Source organism: Megascapheus bottae, chromosome 16, assembly GCF_031878675.1.
Source record: "Megascapheus bottae isolate mThoBot1 chromosome 16, mThoBot2.hap1, whole genome shotgun sequence".
Classification (NCBI taxonomy): domain Eukaryota; kingdom Metazoa; phylum Chordata; class Mammalia; order Rodentia; family Geomyidae; genus Megascapheus; species Megascapheus bottae.
This window is the reverse complement of record NC_143524.1, coordinates 44,417,526-44,443,769: the sequence shown is the minus strand read 5'-3', so window position 1 is coordinate 44,443,769 and position 26,244 is coordinate 44,417,526. Positions and strand designations below refer to the sequence as shown.

Below are 26,244 nucleotides of genomic sequence, written 5' to 3'. Positions count from 1 at the left end.
GTGGGAAGAACAAAGCCCTGAACCTTCAAGGTCCTGCCCTAGCAAAGCCAAACCAGGACTGCCAGCACCTAGCTTCTTGACCCCCCAAAGAAAGGGACTAGCATGAAGCTCCTCCCTGGCACACACTCCAGGGCCCAGCTGAGGATAGGGAATATATCTTTATTGTGCCAGCCTAAGGCTCTGTGCCATCCCACCCCGACATCACATGTGCAGGGCTTAGATCAGCAATGCCTGGCGCAGCATCTGCTTCTTTTGCGGTGTGAGGCGGGTGGGAAACTGGATGTCGAAGAAGATGTACAGGTCTCCCTTCTTGGTGGGGTCCTCTGGCAATGGCATCCCCTCACCCGGCACCTTCTTGAAGTACTTGGGACTGAGGAGGGAGAGGGAAAGAAGGGTGTTTAGAGGACACCCTGCAGTGGCACCCAATCAATCTGCTTCCTGCATCCATGGTTCACAGCTTCCACTGGAGGGACCAGGAATCTTGATTCAGGGATGGAGATCAAGGCAGACTCTGGGGTGCAGGTAGAGATGATGAATCACCTTCCTCACCCAAGAGGCCTTTCTTTTTGTGGTGGTCGTTCCAGTACTGGGGCTTAGCTCTCACTTAGCTTTTCCACTCAGATCTGGCACTCTACTACTTGGGCCACACCTCCATTTCCAGCTTTTTGCCAGTTAATTGGAAATTAAGTTTTGAGGATTTATCTAATCAGGCTGGCTTCGAACCTGGATCTTCAGATCTCAGTCTCCTGAGTGGTTGAGAATACAGGCAGGTGCCACTAGTGTGGGGCAGAGGGCTTTGGTTAAGAAAGGACTTGGAGGTGACTCCAAACTCCAATGAATTCCTCCAACTTCTTTCATATTCTAATTGAGGGTAAGAGAAAATAGGGATTGACCCACCTAAAGGAGCTCAAGCCTCTATTATGGCTTTATGAAAATTAGAAACAAGATATTCTTTTCTACCAGGTGAGTGGAGCCACATGTTGGCCACTATGGGGTGGGTTTCTTCTTTGCCCTCTCAGAAAAGGATCTTTGAGCCAGGGACAGCCTGCACAATTGTACAAGGCAGACCTGTCTCTCATGACCCCCTTCTATTCCAGGCCAGCCCTTCTACTGGCTACTGGAGCCCAAGGCAAACAGACTCACTGGACGATGTCATTGATAGGGATATTTAGCAGACGGTCATCTAAGGTCTTCACCTCCACGGTGCAGCAGGTAAGAGCCTGGACAGAAGATGAGGGTGGGGAGAGTCACCACAGCCGTGTGTGTGTGTGTGTGTGTGTGTGTGTGTGTGTGTGTGTGTGTGTGTGTGTACACGCACTGGTATTGGGGCTTGAACTCAGGGCCTGAGCACTGTCCCTGTGCTTCAGTACTCAAGACCAGAGTTCTACCACATCATTTCTGGTTTTCTGATGGTTAATAGGAGATGAACATCTCACAGACTTCCATGCCCAGGCTGGCTTGGAACCGTGATTCTCAGATCTCAGCCTCCTGAGTAGCTGGGATTTCAGGCGTGAGCACCAGCATCTGGCTCATGGGAGATTATCTGGAGCCAACCCCTGGCCTGGGGACCAGGGGAGACAGAGGCTGCCTGAGAGCTGAGCGAATGAGCTGGGGCTGTTATCTGCCCTCATGGAGTCTGAGGCATGGAAAGCCTTGCTGGTGAGGCTGAAGTACAGGGTTTTGCTAGTGATGGGAAGGACCTGCCTCTGGGGGGCAAGGAGAGCCTCGTCCTGCTAGAGTGGGAAGGAGGACTGCCCAGTGGTGGTGGCCAGTGAGGAGGGGCCTCTTAGGGCCTCCAGAAGGAACAGAGAATGAGGTGCAGAAATGCCTGGCCCAGACAAAGGTGCTCAGTGTACCCTGCAGAATGCAAGGTAGGGAGGAATGCGGGAGACAAAGAAGAGACAGACATGGGAGGTGGACAAGGTGGAAGGCTCAGGCTGAGGGCTGGGGGAGGGGAGGTAAAGTCTAGACTATGGTAGGTGACATAGTCTGGACCCCCCAGGTCTCACCCTGTGTCCACTCACCTTGCCCAGAGGGATGGGGTTCACAAAGAAGAGGTTGTCATTCTCCCTGCGGAAACGAGGGTGCAGCTTCTCCTTTACTATGAAGATGATGTCAGCTGGGATGATGTTGGGGCCCTGGGCAGGGGAGGCCAAGGGGCAAAAGGACTCATTGGCTGTGTGCCTTTGGCCAAGTTCCTGCCTCTACTTGTCTCCATGGTTTCATCTGCACAATGGGGAGATTAGACGGGGTTTTCTGCAAGGGCCATTTCCCTGTGACCCAGAGCCCCTGCCCTGAGAGTTGACCCCCACGGCTCCCCAGGAAGCCCTTCTCTACTGGGCATGCCCCAAAAGGCCAACTTGGTGGAGGGAGGGGCATCCCCATGGCGGTAAACCCTGAGCTGGGTGTCAGATGGCCACCTCAAGTCTCAGCTCTGTTCGTGAGTCACAGGTGACACCCCATCACCTGAGATTCACTCATGCACTGAAGCTGCTGAGGTGCAGCTTGGAGGTGTCAGAGAAGCCCCTCTCCCCAGTGATGGGGGAGGCAGGTCCAGGGCATTGTTTGGCTGAGATGCTGCTGCCATCTCAGGGGAGGCTGACCAAAGTGGGAAACATTAAAGCTGCTTGGAATGTGTTTGTTACTTTGAAAAAGACTCAAATTCTGAAGGATTCAGCATCTCTAGGGCAACAATTTTATATATTTATTTAAGTAAGTAGCTTAAAGTTATTACTATAAAGCTTCTAAAGAGTTCCTGCAATTGAACTTTATTCAGCAAACCCTCCCTGGAAAAAATCAGACAAGCACCAGAGGGGAGACTGCAGCCTCCATTCAGCTCTTATCCTCTTATCCTGGGCAAGTCTTCTCTGCCTCTAGACCTCAGTTTCCCACTCTGAGGCAACCTTAATTCCCCTTTTCTTGTGTGTGTGTGTGCTAGTCCTGAGGATTGAACTTAGGGCCTGGATACTGTTCCTGATTTTTTGTGCTCAAGGCGCTTAGCACTCTACTGCTTGAGCCACAGCTCTGCTTTTGGCTCTTTTTTTTTTTTTTTTTGGAGGGAGGGGTGGAGATAAGTTGTCATTCTTTAGATCTCAGTCTCCTGAGTAGCTAGAATGACAGGCGTGAGCCACTGGCACCTAGCTATTTTTCTGTTCCATTACTGGAGCAGTAAACACTACTGACCGAGGTGCAGTGAGGCTGTGTCTCTAGGAAGGGATTTTAGGGACCACCTCATCCTACCAGACCAGAGTTCACAGGAGACTTTCCCTTCCCTCTACCCACCACGGAGCCTGGTGACAGGTCCTAGTTGCTTTCCCCCTCACCTGGTCCCCTTCCTTCTCAAAAGTGATTCGTGTACCCTGCCTCCAGCCAGGCTTCACGTCGATCGTCAGGATCTTGTCCTTGATGGTGGAGGAGTACTTGTCCTCATTTAGCACCTGCAGTGAGAAGGGTAAGGGTGCTTTCCTTGCACTTCCATGAACCTCCTCTGCCCATGGAAAGATGCTCAGTGTTGCACTGCCCCTCTAGTAATGGGACCTGTCCTGAGCCAGCCCAGGCCCATTCTATGTCACTGAATGACAGGACGTGCCATCCTAAGACACCAATACGGTCACCATGAGTAGATTACAGAGTTGCAGGTCTTATCTCCAAGTCTCAGAGGCCTGGCCCTGGGCCAGGGGTGGGCTCTCTTTACCCGAGAGAGAGAGAGAGAGAGAGAGAGAGAGAGAGAGAGAGAGAGAGAGAGAGAGAGAGAGAGAGAGAGAGAGAGAGAGAGAGAGAGAGAGAGAGAGAGAGAACATGGAAGTCTCACCCAAAGCAGCTCCCACCTAATCACAGGTGCCCACAGATGGGCACCATCTGTGGAGTGTGTGGCTACAGGCTACAATCAGCCTTTCCTCTGCTGGTGAAGAAGGAGGTTGGTAGAGGTCGGGACATGGAACAGCAACAAGCCAAGGGCTCTAGGACACAGGGTCTCTCTCAACCAGTCTCTACCTTATGGACTATCCCCCAGCCCACCCTCCAGCCCCACATGCCTGCCTCTACCTCACGAAGCCACACACACTAAACAAAGCCTGGAGCATGGCCTGAACATACTAGTGAGCAGAAATCACAGGAGCTGCCCGCATGGCAGGCTCATCACCCTGCCCGAGGATGAGGCCAACACAGACAGCAGAAGGACATTGGGAGTCTGCATTGGGGAGGGAGGGGGTAGAGAGGCTGACCCCTCTATGGTCCTGCCCAAATTTTAGACTCTAGAAATAAAAGATCCATCATATCTTACTGTAGGATTCCATGTGTACACTGGAGACGGTTCCCAAACCCTCCAGTTAGAAAAAGAGAGGAGAGGAACAGGGAAAATGTGGAGATAAGAGGTGCCCCGCCCCAAAAAGAACAAGCCAAGTACTCACCCTTCGGGAGATCTTGATTTTTTTGGTGCAGCCAAAGAATAAGTCCTCCAGGGACAAGTAGAGATCCCGTTCAATTGGGGGGTCCTGCTTTTTGACTCCTCGGCCCCGGAGTCCCCCAAAATTTAAATCCACATCAGTCCCTTCTGTATCATAAAATTCTAAAAGAGGTAAGGAGAGGAGGAGGAGAAACTGTGTCTAAAAACTCACCCATTCTTTCCCTCTCCCTCTCCCACACTCTCCCAAATAGAGACACACATACTCCTGTATTCCTGCCAACCTCACTTAATACCTGACATTTCATTCCCACCTTCAGACACAGGAGAAAAGTTGTCCTTAGTTGCACACCAGTGATTATCATTCCTTGCCAGGTCCCCCTGCTTCCCTTCTAGGTGTCTTTCACCCCCAACTTGGGGAGACGCCCTGGATTGTATATATTTCAGTAAATAAGGCACGCCCTCTAGTGGCTTGTTCTCATAGCGACAGGTCAAAGAAAACTGTCCTCCCTTAGACGTCTATTTTACTTGTATTTATTTATTTTTAAAAGTACTGTGCATACTTTTTAATTAAAAAACAAAAACAAAAGCAAGGCCAAGCAGGGGGCTGGGAGTATGGCCTAAGTGGTAGAGTGCTTGCCTAGCATGCATGAAGACCTGGATTCGATTCCTCAGTACCACATACACAGAAAAGGCCAGAAGTGGTACTGTGGCTCAAGTGGTAGAGCACTAGCCTTGAGAAAGCTCAAGGGCAGTGCTCAGACCCTGAATTCAAGCCCCAAGACTGGCAACAAAATAACAACAACAAAGCAGAGGATGAGTGGCTCACACCTGTATCCTAGCTACTCAGAAGGCTGAGATCTGAGATTGTAATTCAAACTCATCCAGGGCATGAAAGTCTGTGAGAATCTTATCTCCAATTAAACCACCAAAAAGCCAGAATTGGAGCTGTGGCTCATGTGGTAGTGGGCTAGCCTCGAGCAAAAAACACTAAGGGATGGGGACCAAGACATGTGAAAGGGTATCAATGTATGTGAATTAATGCACCTCTATGTGGCAAATATCATGTAACCCTTTTATTAATTACAATAAAAATATTTAAAAAAAACACTAAGGGACAGTGCACAGAACAAGCCCCAGTAACAGGACCAACAAACAACACTTTTCAGACAAAAGCATCTTGGGCAACTGTGTCCCTCTTGGTAAGGCCAGGGAAGAGGTGACCTCTTACCACCAAAGGGGTTGTCTCCTCCGAAGAACTCGTGGAATACCTTCTCAGGGTTGCCGTGGAAGACGTAGCCAGTTGTCCATGGGGTCTGAGATCCAAACTCCAGAGGAATGCCACCCTTCAGGCCCTCCTCTCCAAACTTGTCATAGATGCTTCTCTTCACAGCTGTGGGTATGTGTGACCTTGAGGAGGGGGTCCAGCCTTGGGGGCTAAGATAGATGAGGGGCGGGAGAGCCTGGGGAGGGGGATGGGACAAGAACAGCCTTAATTCCCAATGCCTGCTGCCTACCAGTGTCAGGGACAAGATCCTAGAAGTTTGAGGTTCCATTTCATTTCGGGTGAAGCCAGAATGAACTCACTAGCCAGAAGAGAGAGGGGAAAAGAGATTCCGTGGAGAAAGGAATTGAGAGCCAGAGTTAAGCTAGGCTACTGGCCCAGGGTTTAGCTTAACTCAGTCTTCATTAGTGCCAGCCATAACTAGTGGCTCAGGATCCCGTAATCCTAGCTATTCAGGAGTCTGAGAGCTGAGGATTTTGGTTTGAAGCCAGCCAGGGCAGCAAAGTTTCTGAGACTCTTATCTCCAATTCATTACAAGAAGTTTAAAATGGAACTGTGGCTCGAGTGGTAAAGTATTAGCCTTGAGCACAAAGGCTCAGGGACAGCACCCAGGCCCTGAGTTCAGGCCCCAAGACCAGCACAAAACAATGCAACTACCATCTTCCCCACAAATATTTAGAAGCCTCTAGGACACTGCCTGGTGCTGGGTAGTGAGAGATTTCCTAATGACTCCTGGACTTTTTCTGCCCCTGGGAACATGGAGACTCAGTCACTTGGTCAGTCTTGGAAGGACTAGTGTGTGTCTGTTTCAGCTCATCGAAGATGCCATGGCTAGCAAAACCCTCTGCTCCTCATCCATGAGCTGCAGGAGGCAGGAGAGGGGAGTGGGAAATGTACCCTACTTCTGCCAAGGGATGGCTCCAGGCAAGGTACGCCATCAGCCGAACCCTGGCTCTGCACACTGGTCCTGAAGAATGGCTTCTTTCTAGACTTTACTGTGTTCCCTCTGATTAGATTCCAAGCGGGGAAGTCAGATGCATACTCTCTAGGGTTCCTCACCTCCAGAGATATCAGGAATGATTTTAGTGGAGGGATGAGGTTCAGTCACCCCTAAAGTGACTCCTGGTGCTCAGCCCCACCCATCACTCACGGTCACTCAGCACGTCGTAGGCCTCTGCTATTTGTCTGAATATTTCGGCTGCGGCCGGCTCAGCTGACTTCATTGGGTGGGTCTTAAGGGCAAGTTTCCGGTACCTAGAGGAGGAAGAGGAAGGTAGGTCACACAGCTGGCCTGCTTCTGAAGGACAGAGCATACTGAATGTGAGACATCCGAGCTGACACCACTGTCTCCTGCCTAGCTATGAATCAGGGAGGACTACATTGCTCCCCTCTCCTTGAAGAAAGCCTGGTGTAGGATTGGGTGGGGGGATAATTAGCTGCCAGCCCAGCAGCTGCCCGGGATCTTTGCTCTGAGGCTCTGCCCATCCCCTGCTGCCCCAGGGATGTAGGGATTCAGTGATGACTCTCATTCCTGTGAGATGTGGGGCTTCTCGCTGTTCCCTAGCTTTTCATCTCTGACAAAATACCTGAGACTAGCAACTTGAAGGGGACAAGAGATTGATTTCAGTTCAGGGTTTCAGTCATGGTTGAGGGGATCCCTTACTTTTGAGGCTGTGGTGAGACAGAACCTTGTGGCAGGGAGCAGGTGATAGTGGAGGCGGCGGGAGGTCGGGGGGGGGGGGGGAGGCGGGATATCATAGGTGGGATATATCCTTTGGGGCCGGGAGTTTGGCCTAGTGGTAGAATGCTTGCCTAGCATGCATGAAGACCCGGGTTCAATTCCTCAGTACCACATACATAGAAAAAAGCCAGAAGTGCTCAAGTGGTAGAGCTCTAGCTTTGAGAAAGTCCAAGGATATGGCTTAGGCCCTGAGCTCAAGCCCAGAACTGGCCAAAAAAAAAAGAAGAGAGATACATCTTTTGAAGGCTCCCCCAGCAACTACTTCCTCCAGCTAGTCCCCACCTCCTAATAGCGCAGTGTACTCAGCTATGAACTCATCAATGGGTTTTAATCCACTGGCCTTGCCCACATTAGTGCCCGGATTATGAAGTTCTGGAGTTACTGTATCCAGTTCTACATGGCCCTAGCGCCTAGCAGTGAGCCGGATTAAGTGAAGGCATGACATCTCTCTCCTACAGGCCGCCCATCTCACTGTGGAAGGCTAATTTTCAGACTATTTACACAGCTTTTACCCAGCTGTCTGCTGTCCTTGTCTCTTTCTACAAGAGTCCTGGAGCAGCCCATTGGAAACTTACAGAAAGCACTTCCAGAGACCTGGAGGTCCTTGTCCCAGTCTTCTTCAAAGCCAGCCCTTGTCAAAAGGTCAAATTCATTGTGAAAAGAATCATAATTTTTATTTTTGGCCAGTTGTGGGGGCTGGACTCTGGGCCTGAGTGCTGTCTCTGAGCCCTTCAGCTCAAGGCTACCTCCCTCCTCCTTGAGCCACAGCATAGTTTTTTAGTGGTTAATTGGAGATAAGTCTCATGGACTTTAGGCCTTTAGTGCCCAGGCTGGCTTTGAACTATAATCCTCAGATCTCAGCCTCCTGAGTAGCTAGGATTACAGGTGTGAGCCACCATGCCCGGCGAGAGTCACAATTAAATTCTGTCAATAAGTGAAAGTGACAGGGTCTCCCAAACTGACTTGAAATTTAAGATCCTGCTTCCACCTCTCAAGTGGATGTTTCATAGGAACTTGAATAGTTTTAAGATCATCTCCAATCTTGTCATACCTAGCTGTCATTTCCCGCATAAATGAGTGTCTTGTTCTGCATCCATCTGCTTCCCTGAATGGGAGGGAAGGAGTGTGATGGCAACTCCAGAATGAATGAGTCCAAGCAGCTCAGAAGGCAGAGACTGGAAAGACTGATTTTGAGTCCAACTTCAGCAAAATGTTACTGACGCCCCCAGCTTCAACAAGTATCTTGGTGGCTCACACCTATTCGCAGTTTCTTGGAAAGCAGTGAGTGATTCACAGTTTGAGACCTGCTCCAGGCAAAAACTGGCCCCCCTAGTAAAGAAATTACTAAAGCAGAAAAGAGCTGGATTGGGACATGGCTTAATTTGTAGAGCCAAGGGGCAAGGCCGTGAGTTCGACAATTTTAGTACAATTTAGGTCAGTACAGCTTTAGGACAGAAAAAAAAAAGTGAATGAATGATATTGAGTTGCTGATGGTTGGGGTTACTGTGACTTGTTGTTATAATTTTCTTCCCTGTAGAAGTTCAGCTTTTTTGTTGTTCCATTATGCTATGAGGTTTTTTTGTTTGTTTGTTTTTGCCAGAATCAAGGTACTCTGAAAAGAGTGTATCAGACATGATGAGATTCATGTCTGACCAGTTTATCAGAGAGTGAAGGGCTATTGTTTAAAACCTGTGCAGTTCTTTGATAATCTTCATATGACATTATTTCATATGCACCTGTTTTCTGTCCATTTTCACACAAATTATCTCATCTCATCTTAATGCCACAACACCTCCCTCCCTCTTTTTAAATTTCTTTTATCATTTTAATTTTTGTGCTGGTATTGGGGCATGAAATCAGAGCTTGGGTGCTGTCCCTTAGATTGTTTGCTCAAGGCTGGTACTCTACCACTTGAGCCACACCTGTACTTCTGGCTTTTTTGTCTCTTTTGTGGCTAATAGGAGTGTCACAGACTTTCCTGTCCCAATTGGCTTCAAACTGAGATAGTCAGCTCTCAGCCTCCTAAGTAGCTAAGATTACAGATATGAATCGTCAGTGCTGGCTCCTCCCTCCTCCTTTATTTATTTATTTATTTTTGCCATTTCTGGGCTAGAACTCAGGGCGAGGGCACTGTCCTGGGGTATTCTCTAGGCTAGCACTCTACCACTTGAGCAACAGTACCACTTCCAGTTTTTTTTTTCTGTGTATGTGGTGTGGAGGAATCAAATACAGGGCTTCATGCATTCTAGATGAGCACTCTTTTACTAGGCCACATTCTTGGCCCCTTCCCCCCCCCTTTTTTTTTTTAAAGAAACTGAGACTCACAGTTAGCAGGTCAGAGATTCAGATCTCAGCCTTCCAATACTCTTCCTCCTGGAAAACTTGGCTTTGAAAAGATCCATTGACCAATGTGATGCCTGGATCAGCAGCTATGTTTTATGCTGTCTTGAACTGTTTCATGTGTGTGTGTCTCGTTTCTCCAAGCTACACTGCAGACTCTTTCCACTTGTCCCACTACGACTTGCAGGACCTGGCCCAGGGACAAGCCCATGACAGTGACTACAGTCTGTCATCTACTGGAGCATGCATGCTGTGGGGATGACAATGGCGTCAGCTCCCTAGGTCACTGGGAGGACTGAATGGGGTTGTAATAGAAGGTTCTCAGAGCAACCTCTACACATCTGAGAAATGTAGCTACTATACAACCTCAACTAAGTCCTCTCTTCTTCCAGTGACCTTTCATTGACAAATTTATCCTCTTCCTGCAGTCTACTGAAAAGACATAGTCCTTCTTCAAGCCTTCTTTGCACTTAATTACCAGAATAGTCTGCTAAATGGTTTCTCTTCCCGACACCAATAGGTGCTTCCAATAGATGCGTCCAGGCACTGTGTACTTTCCCTTTTGCAACGTTCATCAGGGTTGTGGTGACTTCACCTCTGCGTTCACCAAAACAGGAAGCTGTTTTAGGACAGGGAAGGTATCTATTTGGCTCACTGTGCCTTTAGCTTCTTTCACTGTATCAAACACAAATGGCTGGTGCTCAATAAATATTCATTTCTTTTTCAGAGAAAGAAGCAAACAAAAAATCATTTTAGAAGTGTGCTGACTCCTGTCCTAGACTTCTTAAGAATGGATCTTTAAATTTCTGAGGCTTGAGGTTTTCAGAGATAGAGTATAGGGCGTGATTCAAGTGACAAAGTCCCTATCTAGAGATCAGAAGGTCCTGAGTCTGATCCCCAGTGCTGGAAACAAACAACTCAGGATATCATTCAAATGGCTCATTTGTCCTCTTTTTTTTTTTTTTTTTGCTAGGAAAACCAAAACACCTATAAGAGGCAACAGGGCATGGAGCATAAAGAGCAGGGAACTGAATGAAAAACTAAGATATCTGAATCGCAGCCCAAAGCCAGGATAAAGTAAACAAGAAGCAAGAGAAGGAGCCCAGTCCACCACCTTGCCTGCCCTGAGCTGTGTAGGGAAGGTTGGGTTGGATAGGTTGAGGATGGAGTTATCTAGGACAATCCCAAGAACTGGCTATCCCCCAAACTTACGCCTGCTTGATCTGAGCATCTTCTGAATTTCGAGTGATCTGGAGTACAGAGTAGTAATCCTGACCCATGTCTGGTTGGCAGTGGGTAGAGGTAGTCCTCAGGCTTCAGCGGAGCTGTTAGTCCGCATTCCTTGGTTGCCCCTGACAACCACACAGGGGCACTCTGGGAGTTGTAGTCCTTCCTTAAGAGGCTTCTGGATTCCCAGGTAAAAGGAATAAAGTAACTGGGAAAACTGAGGTTGCTTATGACTGTTAAAGGTCAATCAACTGAAAACTGGAGAGCCACAGAGCCCCAATTTGTTTTATTTTTTAAAATATGTAGCAGCTACTTTTAATTAAAAACTTTCACAATAATTGCTTTTTGAATTTTTGAATTTGTATTTATTTTGTCAGTCACGGGGCTTGAATACAGGGCCTAGCCACTGTCCTTGAGCTTTTTCACTCAAGGCTAGTGCTATTGGAGTCTCATGGATGTTTCTGCCCAGGCTGGCTTTGAACTGTGAATCTCACATCTCAGCCTCCTGAGTAGCTAGGATTACAGGTATGAGTCACTGGTGCCCAGCTCTTGAATAATTAAAAAAATTTTTAGAATAGCTTTATATTTTCAGAAAAGTTGTAAAGATATGCAACACCTGACTTTCCCTATTAACATCTACATTTGTAACAAAAAATGACCAATATTGACACCTCTTAGTTATTAAAGTCTGTATTTTATTCAGATGCCTCCCTGGGCCCAGGCTGGGGGGTGAGAGTGCTGAGTGCTGATCCTAGAGGTGAACTCATGGCCCAAGTGCTGTCCCTGTGCTTTTTTTTTTTTTTTTTTGCCAGTCCTGGGCTTGAGCTCAGGGCCTGAGCACTGTCCTTGGACTTTCCCAAGGCTAGAGCTCTACCACTTGAGCCTCAGCACCACTTCCAGCTTTTTTCTATGTATGTGGTACCGAGGAATTGAACCCGGGTCCTCATGCATGCTAGGCAAGCACTTTAACCACTAGGCCAAACTCCCGGCCCTCCCTGTGCTTTTTTGCTCAAGGCTAGAGCTCTACCACTTGAGCCATCGCTCCACTTCCATCCTTTTTGGTGGAGATGAGTCTCACAGACATTCTTGCCAAGGCTGTATTCATACTGGGATCCTCAGATCTCAGTCTCCTAAGAAGAATCAGGTTTGGGGCATGGCTCAGGAAATAGACTACTTGCTTAACACGTACATGATCTTCAGTTCAAACCCCAGTACCATCAAGAAATAAAGTGAAGCCGGGCACAGTGGCTCATGGCTGTAATCCTAGCTACCAGGAGGCTGAGATCTGAGGATCAAAGTTCAAAGCCAGCCTGAGTGCAAAAGGACCTTAGACTCCAATTAACCTCTAGAAAATGGAAAATGGGGCTTGGCTCAAAGGTAGGGTGGTAACCTTGAGCCAAAGAGCTCAGGGACAGTGCCCAGGCTGAGTTCAAGCCCCATGACCCACCAAAAAAGGGGGGGGGGAAGAAAGTGAAATAAAGACTATATAATATAAAAAATAGCTTAGCCTAGTGATAGAATGCTCACCTAGCATGCATGAAGCCCTGGGTTTGATTCCTCGGTACCATATACACAGGAAAAGCTGGAAGTGGTGCTATGGCTCAAGTGGCAGAACACCAGCCATGAGCAAAAAAAAAAAAAGTGTCCAAGGACAGTGCCCAGGCCTTGAGTTCAAGCCCCAGGACTGGCAAAAAAAATTATGTATGTATGTATGTATGTATGTATGTATGTATGTATGTATATATATATATATATATGCACACGGAGTCATGTGTAATTTGATTGCTTATGCCATTGTCAGCCCTTTAAGAACAAGACAGAATACTTCTCCAGCAGTCACAAGGGGGCATCCAAAATCCAAGAAACAAGCCCGGTACAGGCATTCACTGGGTCTGCCATGCTGCTGCACATGTTCATGCTGAATCCTAAAGGAAAGGCACGCCGTCTGCTGCAAACAGGAATCCTGGCATTCACGACAGAAAAAGCTATGTAGCATCTATGCACTAGCCTCGACTCCTCTTGAGCCAGGGGATGAGAGCATCTGTGAAGGGGTCACTACACTTCATACCCAGGATGCCAACTCTGGAAATGTATGGAAAAGGGCTGGAGAATGTGACACAGAAGCGAGCCCTGGACTGTCTCTGCTGTGTACACTCAGCCGTATCCACATTCTAGCATTTGAGCCACAGCACCACTTTTGGCCTTTTCTGTTTATGTGGTACTGAGGAATGGAACCCAGGGCTTCATGCATTCGAGGCAAGCGCTCTACCACTAAACTACATTCCCAGGCCTGTTTGTTTTTAAATTTTAATTTCATATCTGACAGTTGGCAATCATATTTTTGAGCTCAGTGATTTTTCATTTTGTCAATCAATTATCAGTAGGTTAACTCACGTATGTACTAATAAGAAAATAATACTTGAGTGTTCCTTAACAGGTATAAAAATTTCTTGGCATTGTTATTGTTTGTTCAGTTTTTTTTTTTTTGTTTTGTTTTTTGCCAGTCCTGGGACTTGAACACAGGGACTGGGCACTGTCCTTGGGCAGTTTTTGCTCAAGACTAGCACTCTGCCACTTGAGCCACAGTGCCACTTCCAGCTTTTTCTGTGTATGTGGTTCCAGGGAATCAAACCCAGGGCTTCGTGCATGCTAGGCAAGCACTCTACCACTAGGCCATGCTCCCGGCTATCATTTTGTTTTTAAAAGAAAACACTAAATTGGGTGCTGGGGCTCATGCCTATAATCTGATATGACCTGAGGATCATGGTTTGAAGACAGAGCAAGCCGGGGCAGGAAAGGCTGTGAGACTCTTATTACCAATAAACTACTCAGAAAAAAACAAAAACAAAAGAAACAAACAAATAAAAAAACCCAAAACGAAAGTGGAGCTGTGGTTCAAGTAGTAGAGCACTAGACTTGAGCAGGGACAGAGCCTGAGCAGGCTCAAGAATAGGGCCCAAGCCCCAAGGACTGGCAAACAAATGAAGAATAGAAGGGTGGGGGGAAGAGAAGAGAAGAAAAGAACAGAAGAAAAGAGAAGGGGAGGGGAAGGGAGGAGAGGGGAGGTAGCATGGCAGCCTTGAGCTGAAGAACTCAGGGACAATGCCCAGGCCAGAGTTCGAGCCTCCTGACCAAAAAAAAAAAAAAAAAAAAAAAAGGAACCCTTTCTCTAATTTTTTTTCTTTTCTTTTCTTGCCAGTCCTGGAACTTGAACTCACGGCCTGGGCACTGTCTTTGGGCTTTTTCAAGGTTAATGCTCTACCATTTGAGCCACAGCACCACTTCTGGCTTTTTTTTTAATGTATGTGATACTGAGGAATGGAACCCAGGGCTTCATGCATGCTACGCAAGCACTCTACCACTAGGCCATGCTTCCAGGCTAATAATTTCTAAAACACAAATGATATAGTATCCATATTCTGGACATTATTAAACAGACGGAAGATGTGAATGTACTAAGAGCTCAGCGATCAAGTGAAAATAAACCATGGAATACATACAACAGCACTTAAGACTAAAGTGTTTCCCCACTGCTGATAGCTCCTCACCCAGCCCTGAGGCTCCTCCACTGTGTAGGTCCTCCCAGTCATCACATACTCACAACCTCACATCCTAGGATCCCTGGGTTCCAAGTCTAACTGAAGTGCCCTTCACCATCTCCTCTAGGTCACAGGTCTCAGCCTATGAGCAAAGGGCTTAGTACACACAGTACGGGGTAAGACCTATAGTCTTTCTGATCCAGGGATGGGGTGAGGTCCCAACATTTCTATTTCTAACAAATTCCTGGGTGACACTGATGCCACTGTGATGGTCACCCAGGTACAATGATTGTGACTGGCTTCCTCACCTATGGAGGAGCTGACTAACCATGGCAGTTTTCCTGGGACTGTGCATTTTGATTATTCTAACTGCTCTAAACTCCCCCTGGGTTGATGTTTACAGGGTATCATTGTTCCTCCAAGTAGCCTATTCTAGGGCCAGCCAATAGGGACTGCTAAGGAGAAACTCCATAGTCGTCACTGGCTTTTTTTTTTTTTTTGTACCAGTCCTGAGGCTTGAACTCAGGGCCTGGGCACTGTCCTGGGGCTTTCTCAAGGTTAGTGTTCTACCACTTGAGCCACAGCACCATTTCTGGCTTTCTCTATGTATGTGATACCAAGGAATCAAACCTAAGGCTCTGTGCATGCTAGGCAAGCACTCTACCACTAGGCCACACTCTCGGCCTTCATTGGCTTTTTGTGGGAGCAAGAAAATGTAATTAAATTTCCCAAATTCATGCTTCTACAAACACATATTCTTTATTTCTTCCAGAGACCAGGGCTCTGTTTCTTGTAAACATTTAATACAACTGGTTTGAGGACAAACTGTTAAGTCTCCAGATCCCTGCCCTGTTGTGGGTGAGTTTACACAGCAGCAGCTGGGGCAGAGGCAGTGAGCACGTGCGAGCTTCTTACTCCCTTCAGAGCAATGAAAGGTCCACATGTGCTCGGGCAGCACAAGGGCAGCCCACGTGATGTGACTTCCTATGGGTGCTGGAGACACTAGGGGGCCACAGAACTTGGGGAGGACTGAGGTTTCTGCTCATGGTTGATCCTGTTCACCAACTGGAACGTCTCTATCCAAAGGGTCAGAGGTCAGAAAGCTGATAGCGACGCACAAGACCATCTCGACAGCACGTGTAGATCTGCTTCTCCCAGGTGGCGACCTGAAACACAAGACTTCACAGCTCAAAGTCTGACTTCATTCATTTGGAAAAGATGGAGCCTTGTCATCAACCTTGTTAGCTCAAGGGAGTCTAAGAAATTTATTGACTCCAGTTGTACAACAACAGGTATTTATTTACATTTCTGGTCTTGGTCATGGGTGCACTCATGACTAGAGAAGAGAGAAACGAATTGGCTGAAGTGGTGTGCGAGCTTACTAGTGCTGTGTATGATTGAGTATAAAGGGTCTACAATGTCCACGGATGGGTTTGGGTACCCCTGAACCTCATAAAACTTAGGTATGTGCCTTTTTATCCCTGAGGAGGATTTCCTTAGCTTCTCAAAGAATGGTGAGGACCACTAATATTATGGAAAAAACATGCATACATTTTGTAATTAATCTAAATTAGATTTGTCACCATGGTGTAGCAATTTCCTCAATATTTTTGAGCTCGTTTTCTTTTTTTTAATTGAAATGCTAAGTAAGTATACAATATAGAACATTATATTGAAGGCATTTTTTTTAAAAAGAAATGCATCTATATGCATTTACCTAGGAAAAACTCCAAGATGTTAAGTAAAAAATGAATAAATCAAAGTTTTGGTTAAACTGCTTATAATATACAGTAAGCAGTATTTTAGCATCCCTAATGACATAGGCAGTCCAATTAAGTCCCTTCAAAAGCCTAGATCCCAAGTGAGAATAACCAGGACTGTACCTTATACACAGGGTCACAGTCAGCCCCAGTGAGCTCAATAACATAGTCCAAGTCTTGCTGAATAATGAAACAGCTTCCATCACCTAAAGACAGACAGTTTAGATTACTACTAAGAAGTTTGTATCACACAGGTTTTAAAAGATCAAATCCTTTTATTTTCATGTATGTATATTACTAGCCTAAAGAAGATGGTCCTAAGATGTGAAATAAGCCACTCTTACTATGTGGGTCAACTATGAAAATCTACAGTGGCTGCTTATAGTGCTGAGTTAGGAGGATTTGAAGATCAAATGCAAAGTCAATGGAAAGCTTGTCTTGATTTTCAGTACCTGCCAAAGACAGAGTAGGCAACTGCAAGCTTATGTATCTATTTGCAAATATCCTTGACAATATTTTTAAATAAGGAACTGTTTACATAAATGCTTTCTTTAATTTGCAACCAAATTATTACTCAAGCTATAAACTCGGTGTTATATACACTAGGAAGAGGAGGAAAGTTTTACCAATAAAATACACATCTAGTTAACCTTTTAGTTTTTTGGTGTTTCCCCCCCACTTCCCCTTTGGTCTAATTTTGAGTTGGGGATATAGTTCAGTAGAGGAGTATTTGCCTGGCATTTAAGATCAAGGCTTCGATCCCTAGAACCACAGAAAAAAAAAAGTGTATCTAATATTAAATTTTTTTAGAAGTTCATGGAAAAAAATGAAACTTGGAATAGTCTATAAACTCTTACAAAATTATTTTTGCTATTGTATTTAATAATAGCACATATTCATTGAAAAAGACATTAAAATAAACAAATAATAACCCATAACTTACCACTACTACTGTTTTGATATTCTTCCAATGTGTGTATGTGTGTGTGTGTGTGTGTGCCAGTTGTGTGCCAGTTCTGGGGCTTGAACTCAGGGCCTGAGTGCTGTCCCTGAGCTTTTTTGCTTAAGGCTAATGCTCTATCACTTCCAGATTTTGAGTAGTTTATTAGAGATAAGAGTCTCATAGACTTTCCTGCCAAGCTAGCTTTGTATCATAATCCTTAGATCTCAGCCTCCTAAGTAGCTAAGATTATAGGTTTGAGCCAATGGCTCCCAGCTCTCCCAGTCTTTTTATTAAAAATTATGATATTTACATAGTTAAGAACATGCTATGCTGAAAAGCTGGGCACTGGTAGGCTTGTGCCTGTGTAATAGCAGCTAGAGCTATTTAAGAGGCTGAGACCCAAAAGACTGAGGTTTAAAACCAACCCATGCAGACAAGTCCAAAAGACTGCCTCCAACTAACCAGCAAAAAGTTGAGTTGGAGCCTTGGCTCAAGTGATAGAGCACTAGCAACAAGCAAATAAGGCCCTAGACTTTAATACCCAGTACCAACAACAAAAAGCAAAAAAAAAAAAAGGGGGGGAGGGGAGAAAAATTCCCTGTCTAAAAGCCATACATGTTGGATATTACTATAATCTTATTTACTCAGGAGCCTAATGCAGGAAGATGGTAAATTTTCTGGGCAACTAAATGAAACTGTCTTAAAATTTTAAAATTAAGAGGGGGTTGGGATGTGGCTCAGTGGCAGAACATCTGCTCAGAATGAGCAAGGTTCATTACTCAGTACTATAAACAAAACAAAAACTCATAAAACTATGTTTAATTAAGTGAATAAGACATAGCTTTGAAGTGGCCCCTGGAATTACCTTGGGTAGCAATGAATCCATCTCTGAAACTCAGCAAGGACAGAACTGGAGCTCCTGACCTGTGAATGATCTGCACTGGAACTCTAACAGAATAAAAGACGATACTTCACCTTTTTATTGAAATCAATGCTTGACTATGTATTTAGCATATAGTACTAACCACATAAATATAGAACAAATGTAGAGAGATATTAAAACTCTATACATGATTTATTTCCTGGCAAGATCCTTAACTGGAATCAAAGTAATTTTTTTTTTTCCAGTCCTGGGGCTTCTTTCTCAAGGCAGGAGCTTTACCACTTGAGCCACTGCACCACTTCTGGTTTTCTCTATGTAAATGGTATTGAGGAATCAAACCTGGGTCTTTGTGCATGCTAAGCAAGCACTCTACCACTGGGCCAAATCCCAGCCTCAAAGTAATTTAAAACCACCTTGGAGAGAATCTAAATATGAACTAAGTTACCACCAAAATCTCCAGTTTTTAGGGGACCATGACATGGATTGAAGATAACATTGTTAACAATATATCAACTTTTTTTTTTTAACCTTCAGAAAGAGTTAAGCCAGGCTCGGTGGCTCACACCCATAATCCTGGCTACTCAGGAGGCTGAGATCTGAGAACTGAGGTTCAAAGCCATTTGGGGCACTAAAGTCCATGAGACTCTTATCTCCAATTAACCACTAGATAACCAGAAGTAGCGCTGTGGCTCAAGGGGCAGGAAGGTAGTCTTGAGCTGAAGAGCTCAGGGACAGTGCCCATGCCCAGAGTTCAAGACCCAGGACCAACAAAACAAACAAACAAAAAACAGAACCTGAATTCCTTAGACAGCCAATCATTTTAAAGAAATATTAGTTAATATTAAGTTTTATTTCCAAAGCAATGATGATGGCAGGAATCAAATTATCTTTTCATATGATTCTAGAAATAAGGATAATAAAGCTAAGTCATATCAGAATACTTTATCAATGGAAAAATGTATCTTTGATTCAATAGTCATGTATGTGCTAGACTAAATCAATGTTAAAGGCAATACAAAATTCCAGTTTGCAGATGACCACAGGATGCAAATGAACAGTGACTCACCTTGGACTTCTCACATCCAGCTGGTAAATGTTTCCATCCTGTGTCCCTGCCAACAGCAGGAAACCAGAAAGAAACGTACAGCAGTTGAAGGCATCTGAGCCAACAAAGAGGAACACCTGGGAACAAGTGGGAGACAAAAATGCTGTTCAAAGATGAATTTGTTTCAAGGAATAAACATGCAGCAAAAAGAGGAAATTTTTATTTTATTTTTTTTTACTATTTTTAGACAGGTTTTCTTCCTCCCTACCTTTTTTCTTTTTTTCTTTTCCTTTTTTTTTTTTTTTTTTTTTGCCAGTCCTGGGCTTAAGCTCAGGTCCTAAGCACTGTCCTTGGACTTTCTCAAGGCTAGAGCTCTACCACTTGAGCCTCAGCACCACTTCCAGCTTTTTTTCTATGTATGTGGTACCGAGGAATCGAACCCTGGTCTTTGTGCATGCTAGGCAAGCACTCTACTGTTAGGCTAAACTCCTGGCCCTCTTTCTCCCCACTTTAAGTATTCATGACCAGTAAACATAACTTTCACCAATAACCAAGAAGAAGCTGTCCCAGGTTGGCTAAGGGCTGAATTATTTATTTTACACTGCACTCTGAACAATCTTCATGCTACTACTCCTCAGTGATCTCACCGACAGTCTTCAGCACCAATCTCCCCACCCTCCTTCCACCCCCATTTTCTTTTTGGCAGTACTCATGTTTGAACTTAGCACCTCATGCTTGCCAGGGTGCTTAAGTGGCCTACCTCTTAAGCCTCACTCCTTGCCCTTTTGATTTATTCTTTGAAGTCTCATGAATTTTGCCAGGGTCAGCCTTGGACCACAGTCCTATGTCTCTTTCCAAGTGGCTGGGATTATAGCTGTGAACAAGCACACGCAGCTTTCCCCATACCCTTCTCATTACCACTCCACATTTGAGAAATACTTAGAATTTCAATGGAACAGTTAATGTGGCAATTTAAACAATCACAATTCCCTCTGTGTATCTAAAACAGTAAACTATTTTTAGTTTCACTTATCCCATATTGTTAGCTGAAGTTACTAATTTTCCTTCCAAATAATAAAGGGGAAAAAAAAAACGAAAGGAAACAAGCTGGGTGTGGAAGGCTCATGCCTATAATCCTAGCTACTTAGGAAGCTGAGATCTGAGGAACATGGTTTGAATCCAGTCTGGGCAAAAAAGTCCCTATGAGACATTTATCTCCAATTAATCACTCAAAAACTGGAAGTGGAGCCGTGACTCAAAGTGGCACAGCACTAGCTTTGAACAAAAGAGCTCAGGGTCAGTACCTAGGCCCTGAATTCAAGTCCTATGAACAATAAAAAAGGAAAATCTAATGCCAGAGAAGACTGTTTAAGAGCCCATCTGTCTAGCAAAACCTCAAAGGATGAGAGAAGAAAATTCATTTAATTCTATAGAAATACATATTGATCATCAATTGATGATCAATATGTATTTCTATACATATTGATGAACACATGAGCCCATTTCTAAGAATTTCTTCAAATTACCTTAGAGGTAGTATGGAAGATCCATACAACTTCATCTATACTTTATACGTAACCCAATAGAAATCTCACAAGGCATTAAGTAAAGCATTTTATTATCCCATAATCCTAAGAGGTAGCTTCTATAACATAGTTTAGAGATGAGGAAACGGGCTTAGAAAGGTTAAGTCACAGGGGCTGGGAGTTTGGCCTAGTGGTAGAGTGCTTGTCCAGCATGCACAAAAACCCAGGTTCGACTCCTCAGTACCATATACATAGAAAATACCAGAGCTGGGTGCAGTGGCTCACACCTATAATCCTAACTACTCAGGAGGCTGAGATCTGAGGATTGTGGTTCAAAGACAGCCTGGTCACAAAAGGACCAGAGACTCATCTCCAATTAACCTTTAGAAAATGGGAAGTGGGGCCTGGCTCAAGGATAGGATGGTAGCCTGGAGCTGAAGAGCTCAGGGACAGTGCCCAGGCCCAGGGGTAGGGTGGTAGCCTTGAGCTGAAATGCACAGGGGCAGTGCACAGGCTGAGTACAAGCCCCATGACCCTCTAGCCTAGAGAAAGCCCAAGAACAGTGCTCAGGCCCTGAGCCAAAAAAAAAAAAAAAAAGAAAAAAGAAAAAGGTTAAGTCACCCTTTCAATGGCAGAGCCTGGATTAAATGTGGCCCTGAATCTGAAGCGCTTCACTTCTTCATCACAATCCCTCTCACCCATGCAGCCTCCTTAAGAAAGGGAACCCAGGAAACAGGAAGAAAAGTGTCTAAAGCAGCTGTCAATAACCCAGTGACCTGAGACTTCAACGGTCTTATAAGAACCACTTGCCGGCTGCCTGCTCTGCAGTCCCAAGCATTGAAGCTTCTTATCTTCCCTGGCCACCAGCAGCATTTTTGACTCTGTTCCAACTTCCCGATCACCTGCAGGACAGTAAGTCATGTTAATGACAGCCAGGCTGACAAGCTGCAGTACCCTGCAGCATAGACACAGATAGCTGTTAAGAGACTGTACCCAGGGGGAGGGAAATGGGTACCAAGACATGTGAAAGGGTATCAATGTATGTGAATTAATGCACCTTCTATCTGGCAAATATCATGTAACCCTTTTACTAATTACAATAAAAAAAATATGGAAGAAAAAAAAAAAAGAGACTGTACCCATTGGTCATGACTCACTGATCAAGTTTTCAGAAGTTATGCTCCATTTCTCACGGAGGCACAATTCTCCAATAAGATAAAGTTGTCAAAACACAGATTTCTTTTATCTTTTTGGGGGATGCCAGTCCTGGGGCTTGAACTCAGGGTATGGGTGCTGTTCCAGAACTTTTGTGCTCACAACTAGCACTCTACCACTTGAGCCACAGTTCCACTTTTGGCTTTTTGGTGGTTAATAGGAGATATGAGTCTCATGGACTTTCCTAGGATTGCAGGTATGAGCCACCAGCACCCAGCTTTTAGACATTAGTTTTGTCTCTTCAATTATATCATACTTAAACATAGTAACTATCACATATACTTCCTTTGTGAGCTTCAAAATGAAAGCAATGTAATAGGTATATGAGTAAATGGTAATTCTTTGGTGAAAAATAGAAATACCAGCTACAGGGCAGGAAAGGATGGGGGGGAGGAAGGGAGAAACTTAAGGAATTGATAACTTACTGGGAACCTGCTCAGGGGAGCCAAGATTTATGGAATTGTCAGCAGCACCTACGGCCACTCCATTAATGGAAGAACCACAGTCTGCAATAACTCCCAGGCAGGCTGAACGCCCACAATCCCAAAGTCGTGCTGTTCCATCTCGAGAACCAGACACCACATTCCTCCCTCGATCAACAATGGCTGTATCCAAGATGCCTGTGGAGAGAAAAACATGTCTCAAAACTGCTGTCCTGAAAGCAATTACCTGGGTACCAAATACACAGAAAAAGCCAGAATTGGTGCTGTGGCTCAAGTAGTAGAAAGCTAGCCATTAGCAAAAAATGCTCAAGAACGGTGCCCAGGCCCTGAAGTGAAACCCCAGGATTGGCAAAAACAAAACAAAAGATAAAATAAGACCCAGAATGATGCAATCATGTAATGTCCAAAATGTTCCTAAGTTTCCTATTTTTGACATCTGTATGGTCTGTAGTACTAGGAACATATAGCATAAAAAAGCAGACATACTCATGGACATAAAAATATTCAGTGGTACAGTGTGATAAATAGGTGGTAGCATAGAAAGGTGGAGCAGTCTGTGGTGAGCCAAGAGGGCTAGTCTTTGTTTTATTAAACCTACTTTAGCCAAGCATGGTGATGCATGGCTGTAATACTAGCACTCAAGAAGCTGAGGCAGGATGATTATGGGATCAAAGCCAATCTGGATATCTGGATTACATAGCCAGTTCCAGGCCAATGTGAGCTGCATAGCAACAGCCTAGCTTAAAAAAAAAAAAAAAAAAAAAAAGGCTACTTAGCTGAATCCATAATGGATTTACAGATTGAATACTTACAGATAACTGGCCAAAGTTCTCTAAGCTAATTAGTCATCTTTGGTTTGCTCCCATCCTTTAAGATGAAATGACCAGATGTAAGACCTTGAAAAACTCTAAGCAACTCAACTTAGTATGGTTGACAATTCAATGTGATTTACCACAAACTTCTAGATTCTTACTGGAAATTTCACTTTGAAATCCTTTATAAAGACATAGATCTTTGTACATATTTATAAAGACAAAGATCTGGTCTGTTTTTATCAGCAAATTCCCATCATTATTTCAAGATGTTACTAAATTCCATGGAAGGGACACCTGCTTTCTAAGAAAACAGTCTGAAGTATATATACTCAGACAAGGATGCTACAGCTTTGGCTACGGAATTGTAAACAGTATTAACTGTGGTCTATTTTCAAGTAATACTCAGCAAAAAGCTGCCATTTAGAAAGAAATTCCTCTAAAAGTAGAGTGGGAAATTGTCACCTTCTTGCTAATAAAATTGTCACTCACAATATAATAGCATCCAGTGTGAGTCTCTTCACAGATGGCAATAAAGGAAAGAGGACCCTAGAGGAATGGGGTTCTCTGAGGAATTACTTAAAAAGAAGTGATGAAAGTAGTGACTTCCAGAATGCCTTTGTAAGAGGAACTGCATCAGCTAAGACCTATTGGAAAAAGCTTCATGCATATAAACCAAGGCAACATATAAACCAAGGCAAAAAGGCATTTTTCTTCCAGAAAAGATACAACTGAATCACATATAAGCATTTTAGCCTGAGTAGAAAATAACAATATTAGATAAAACTGACTAATTACTGTGTCTTTAAGAAACAGCAAGTTTCATATATATATATATGTGTGTAAAATATTTTTTGTCAGTCATGGGGCTTGAACTCTGGGCCTGAGCTCTTCAGCTCAAGGCTAGCGCTCTACTACTTGAGCCACAGTGCCACTTCGTTTTCTGATGGTTAATTGAAGATAAGAGTGCCACAGACTTTTCTTTTTATGTTTGGGCTCACTTTGAACCATGATCCTCAGATTTCAGCCTCCTGAGGCCACACACTGCCAGTCCCAAATTTTTTATTTTGGGGGATGGGGGGTGGGGCTGGGCACTGTTCCTGAGCTCTTTAGCTCAGGATAGCAGTCTACCACTTTGAGCCACAATGTCACTGGTATCCAAGGTTTCTATCCAATTATTTCAAAAGTAGCCTCAGGGTTAAGATGGCCCATTCTTCTCCAAAACAGAGCAAAAATCAGGATCACAATTATCAGGATCACAGTGGTACAGAAAAATATGCTATTATGGTTCCTGTAGAAGGATTCAAGATAGGGATTTATCTGAGGACACTATTCACATTTCCTGGAAATAGTATATTCATCACTTTCTTAATTCTAATTAATAAGGCCAGAATATCTCTAAGTTACACACACACACACACCAACTAGTTACAAGGGGAAGGTATTCTCAGTGTCTCTACAATCTGACATATTTGGTTATCTGACTAACATTTCAAAAAATATATATAAACCATAATTTAAACTCATGGTAATCAACAGTCAAGGTCAAGCTTTCTATGTTTCACACCTGGGGATGCAGCCGTTCACGATCAGCTTTTTTTTCTTTGGCCAGTCTTGGGCTTGAGCTCAAGCCTGAGCACTGTCCTTGGACTTTCTCAAGGCTAGAGCTCTACCACTTGAGCCTCAGCACCACTTCCAGCTTTTTTTCTATGTATGTGGTACCGAGGAATCGAACCCTGGTATTCGTGCATGCTAGGCAAGCACTCTACCACTAGGCCAAACTCCTGGCCCCCACCATTAGCTTTTATAGTCATCAAAAGACTCACCTTTTCTTTCCCCCTGCACACATGCAGACAATCTGGAAGGATTTTTTTTTTTACTTGTCAATTGTTGAAAACATCTGTGTAAGACAATTAATTCTGGACAGTAGTAACAAGACTGACTAGCAAAGGAATTTCTAGTCCTTGGGAAATATCAGCTCATCTAAATACACAAATTACTTGTGCCTTTGTGATAACTAGCTTCTGTTTCTACCTTTCAGTCACTTCTCTATGGGGACCATTAGAGACGATTATTCATACCTCCTTTATGACCTTTGAAGGTCACTACACAGCTAGCATCTTCAGCTGACCAGATCTTCAGCTGAGCATCCATTCCCCCACTCAGAACCACGAGGCCTGATGGGAAAAACCTGCAACAATTCACATCAAACACATGTCCTTCCAATACTCTCTGGAAAAACAAAAGAAAATTCCATGCTAGTTTCTGTGTTCATCCCTAATGTCCTCTCACCTCCCATCTCTTTGGTCTCTTCTATGAAACACCTACATGCTATACCCACATGCTAGATTTTAAAAAAGGTTGGCCAAAGGACCTCTTCACTCGTCTACCAACTCATGTGCAAAGTACTGCTGACTTCCTTTCCTGGGACTGAACTAAGATGTTGTGGCAGTGAATTCCATAACTTTCCTTGCCACCTTTGGGTCTAGTTCTAAGGATCAGGAGCTTAGAAGACTTGGAGACTCTTAATCACTATTCAAAAAACCCTCTGTATAGGCTTAGATATATATATTCAGTCTAATAAGCTAGCAGCAACTCTGTGTTAGAAAGTGATCATGGAAGAAACAGACCCACCCACTGAAGACCATCAGTAACTGGCTTGGTCCAACTGCAGAAGCCCCACGCTGTCTGGCAAGTCACTAAGCAAGACAATGGTTCTATGATGACCAAATGGGAGAATGGAGATCAAAGTGCAGTGGTTCTATATGTTTACCATGGACTACTCTTCTACTACTACCTAGTCAAAAGTTTCTCAGACCACCCTTCCTGAATCAGCTTCTAAAAGTGTATCCAAGTCCTTTACTCTGAGTTCTCCATTTGCAGCCTGCCAGATCTTCATGCTCCCATCAGAACTAGAAGACACACCAAGGCCTCCTCCACTGGAAATGTCCAGGCATGTTATCTGTCCAGAAGACAAAACAATGTCGTAATGAATGAAATGCTCTATTTCCTTGAAATAATGTTGCAAACTTCTTCCCCTAGCCTATGTTTCCTAATACAAAGGACCTGAGTGTGACACAACA

The 26,244-nt window shown here is 44.5% G+C and overlaps 2 protein-coding genes and 1 long non-coding RNA gene across 6 annotated transcripts in view; 1 reads left to right on the top strand and 2 right to left on the bottom strand.

The window, feature by feature from the left end:
- Positions 1–139: 139 nt before the first annotated feature.
- Positions 140–11,115, bottom strand: Dnajb13 (DnaJ heat shock protein family (Hsp40) member B13). Of its 2 annotated transcripts, XM_090348399.1 has the most exons (8): positions 10,981–11,115; positions 6,838–6,941; positions 5,634–5,795; positions 4,410–4,567; positions 3,324–3,437; positions 2,025–2,138; positions 1,144–1,220; positions 140–370 (listed from the first exon to the last, which is right to left on the bottom strand). In XM_090348399.1, exons 1-8 carry the CDS (start codon positions 11,046–11,048, stop codon positions 217–219), a joined length of 951 nt encoding a protein of 316 aa, XP_090204525.1. In that variant the 5' UTR covers positions 11,049–11,115; the 3' UTR covers positions 140–216. The 2 variants fall into 2 exon arrangements, with proteins under 2 accessions (XP_090204525.1, XP_090204526.1); XM_090348400.1 differs by lacking the exon at positions 1,144–1,220.
- On the top strand, positions 11,075–19,232 carry LOC150053480 (uncharacterized). Of its 3 annotated transcripts, none has more exons than XR_016538091.1 (3): positions 11,075–11,185; positions 15,621–15,826; positions 19,147–19,232. It is a non-coding gene; the product is annotated as an uncharacterized LOC150053480 (long non-coding RNA). The 3 variants fall into 3 exon arrangements; XR_016538090.1 differs by lacking the exon at positions 11,075–11,185 and adding an exon at positions 14,075–14,244; XR_016538089.1 differs by lacking the exon at positions 11,075–11,185 and adding an exon at positions 15,317–15,392.
- Paaf1 (proteasomal ATPase associated factor 1) overlaps positions 15,295–26,244 on the bottom strand; it is a 24,786-nt gene continuing 13,836 nt past the window's right edge. The window contains exons 5-12 of the mRNA XM_090348398.1: positions 26,025–26,123; positions 25,243–25,393; positions 22,332–22,526; positions 21,502–21,593; positions 19,187–19,302; positions 18,103–18,185; positions 16,418–16,500; positions 15,295–15,700 (exon numbers count right to left, since the gene is read on the bottom strand). Coding sequence (XP_090204524.1) covers positions 15,623–15,700; positions 16,418–16,500; positions 18,103–18,185; positions 19,187–19,302; positions 21,502–21,593; positions 22,332–22,526; positions 25,243–25,393; positions 26,025–26,123 — 897 coding nt within the window. The 3' untranslated portion in view covers positions 15,295–15,622. The remainder of the gene's footprint in view (positions 15,701–16,417; positions 16,501–18,102; positions 18,186–19,186; positions 19,303–21,501; positions 21,594–22,331; positions 22,527–25,242; positions 25,394–26,024; positions 26,124–26,244) is intronic.

Bases quoted from the DNA above. Each gene is read 5' to 3' on its own strand.
- Dnajb13 (XM_090348399.1), bottom strand. From the start codon at position 11,048: ATGGGTCAGGATTACTACTCTGTACTCCAGATCACTCGAAATTCAGAA. The intron at 5,796-6,837 runs GTGAGTGATGGG...ACATACCCACAG, and splicing joins CTACGACGTGCTGAGTGACC to CTGTGAAGAGAAGCATCTAT. The intron at 4,568-5,633 runs GTAAGAGGTCAC...TACCTCTTTTAG, and splicing joins AGGAGACAACCCCTTTGGTG to AATTTTATGATACAGAAGGG.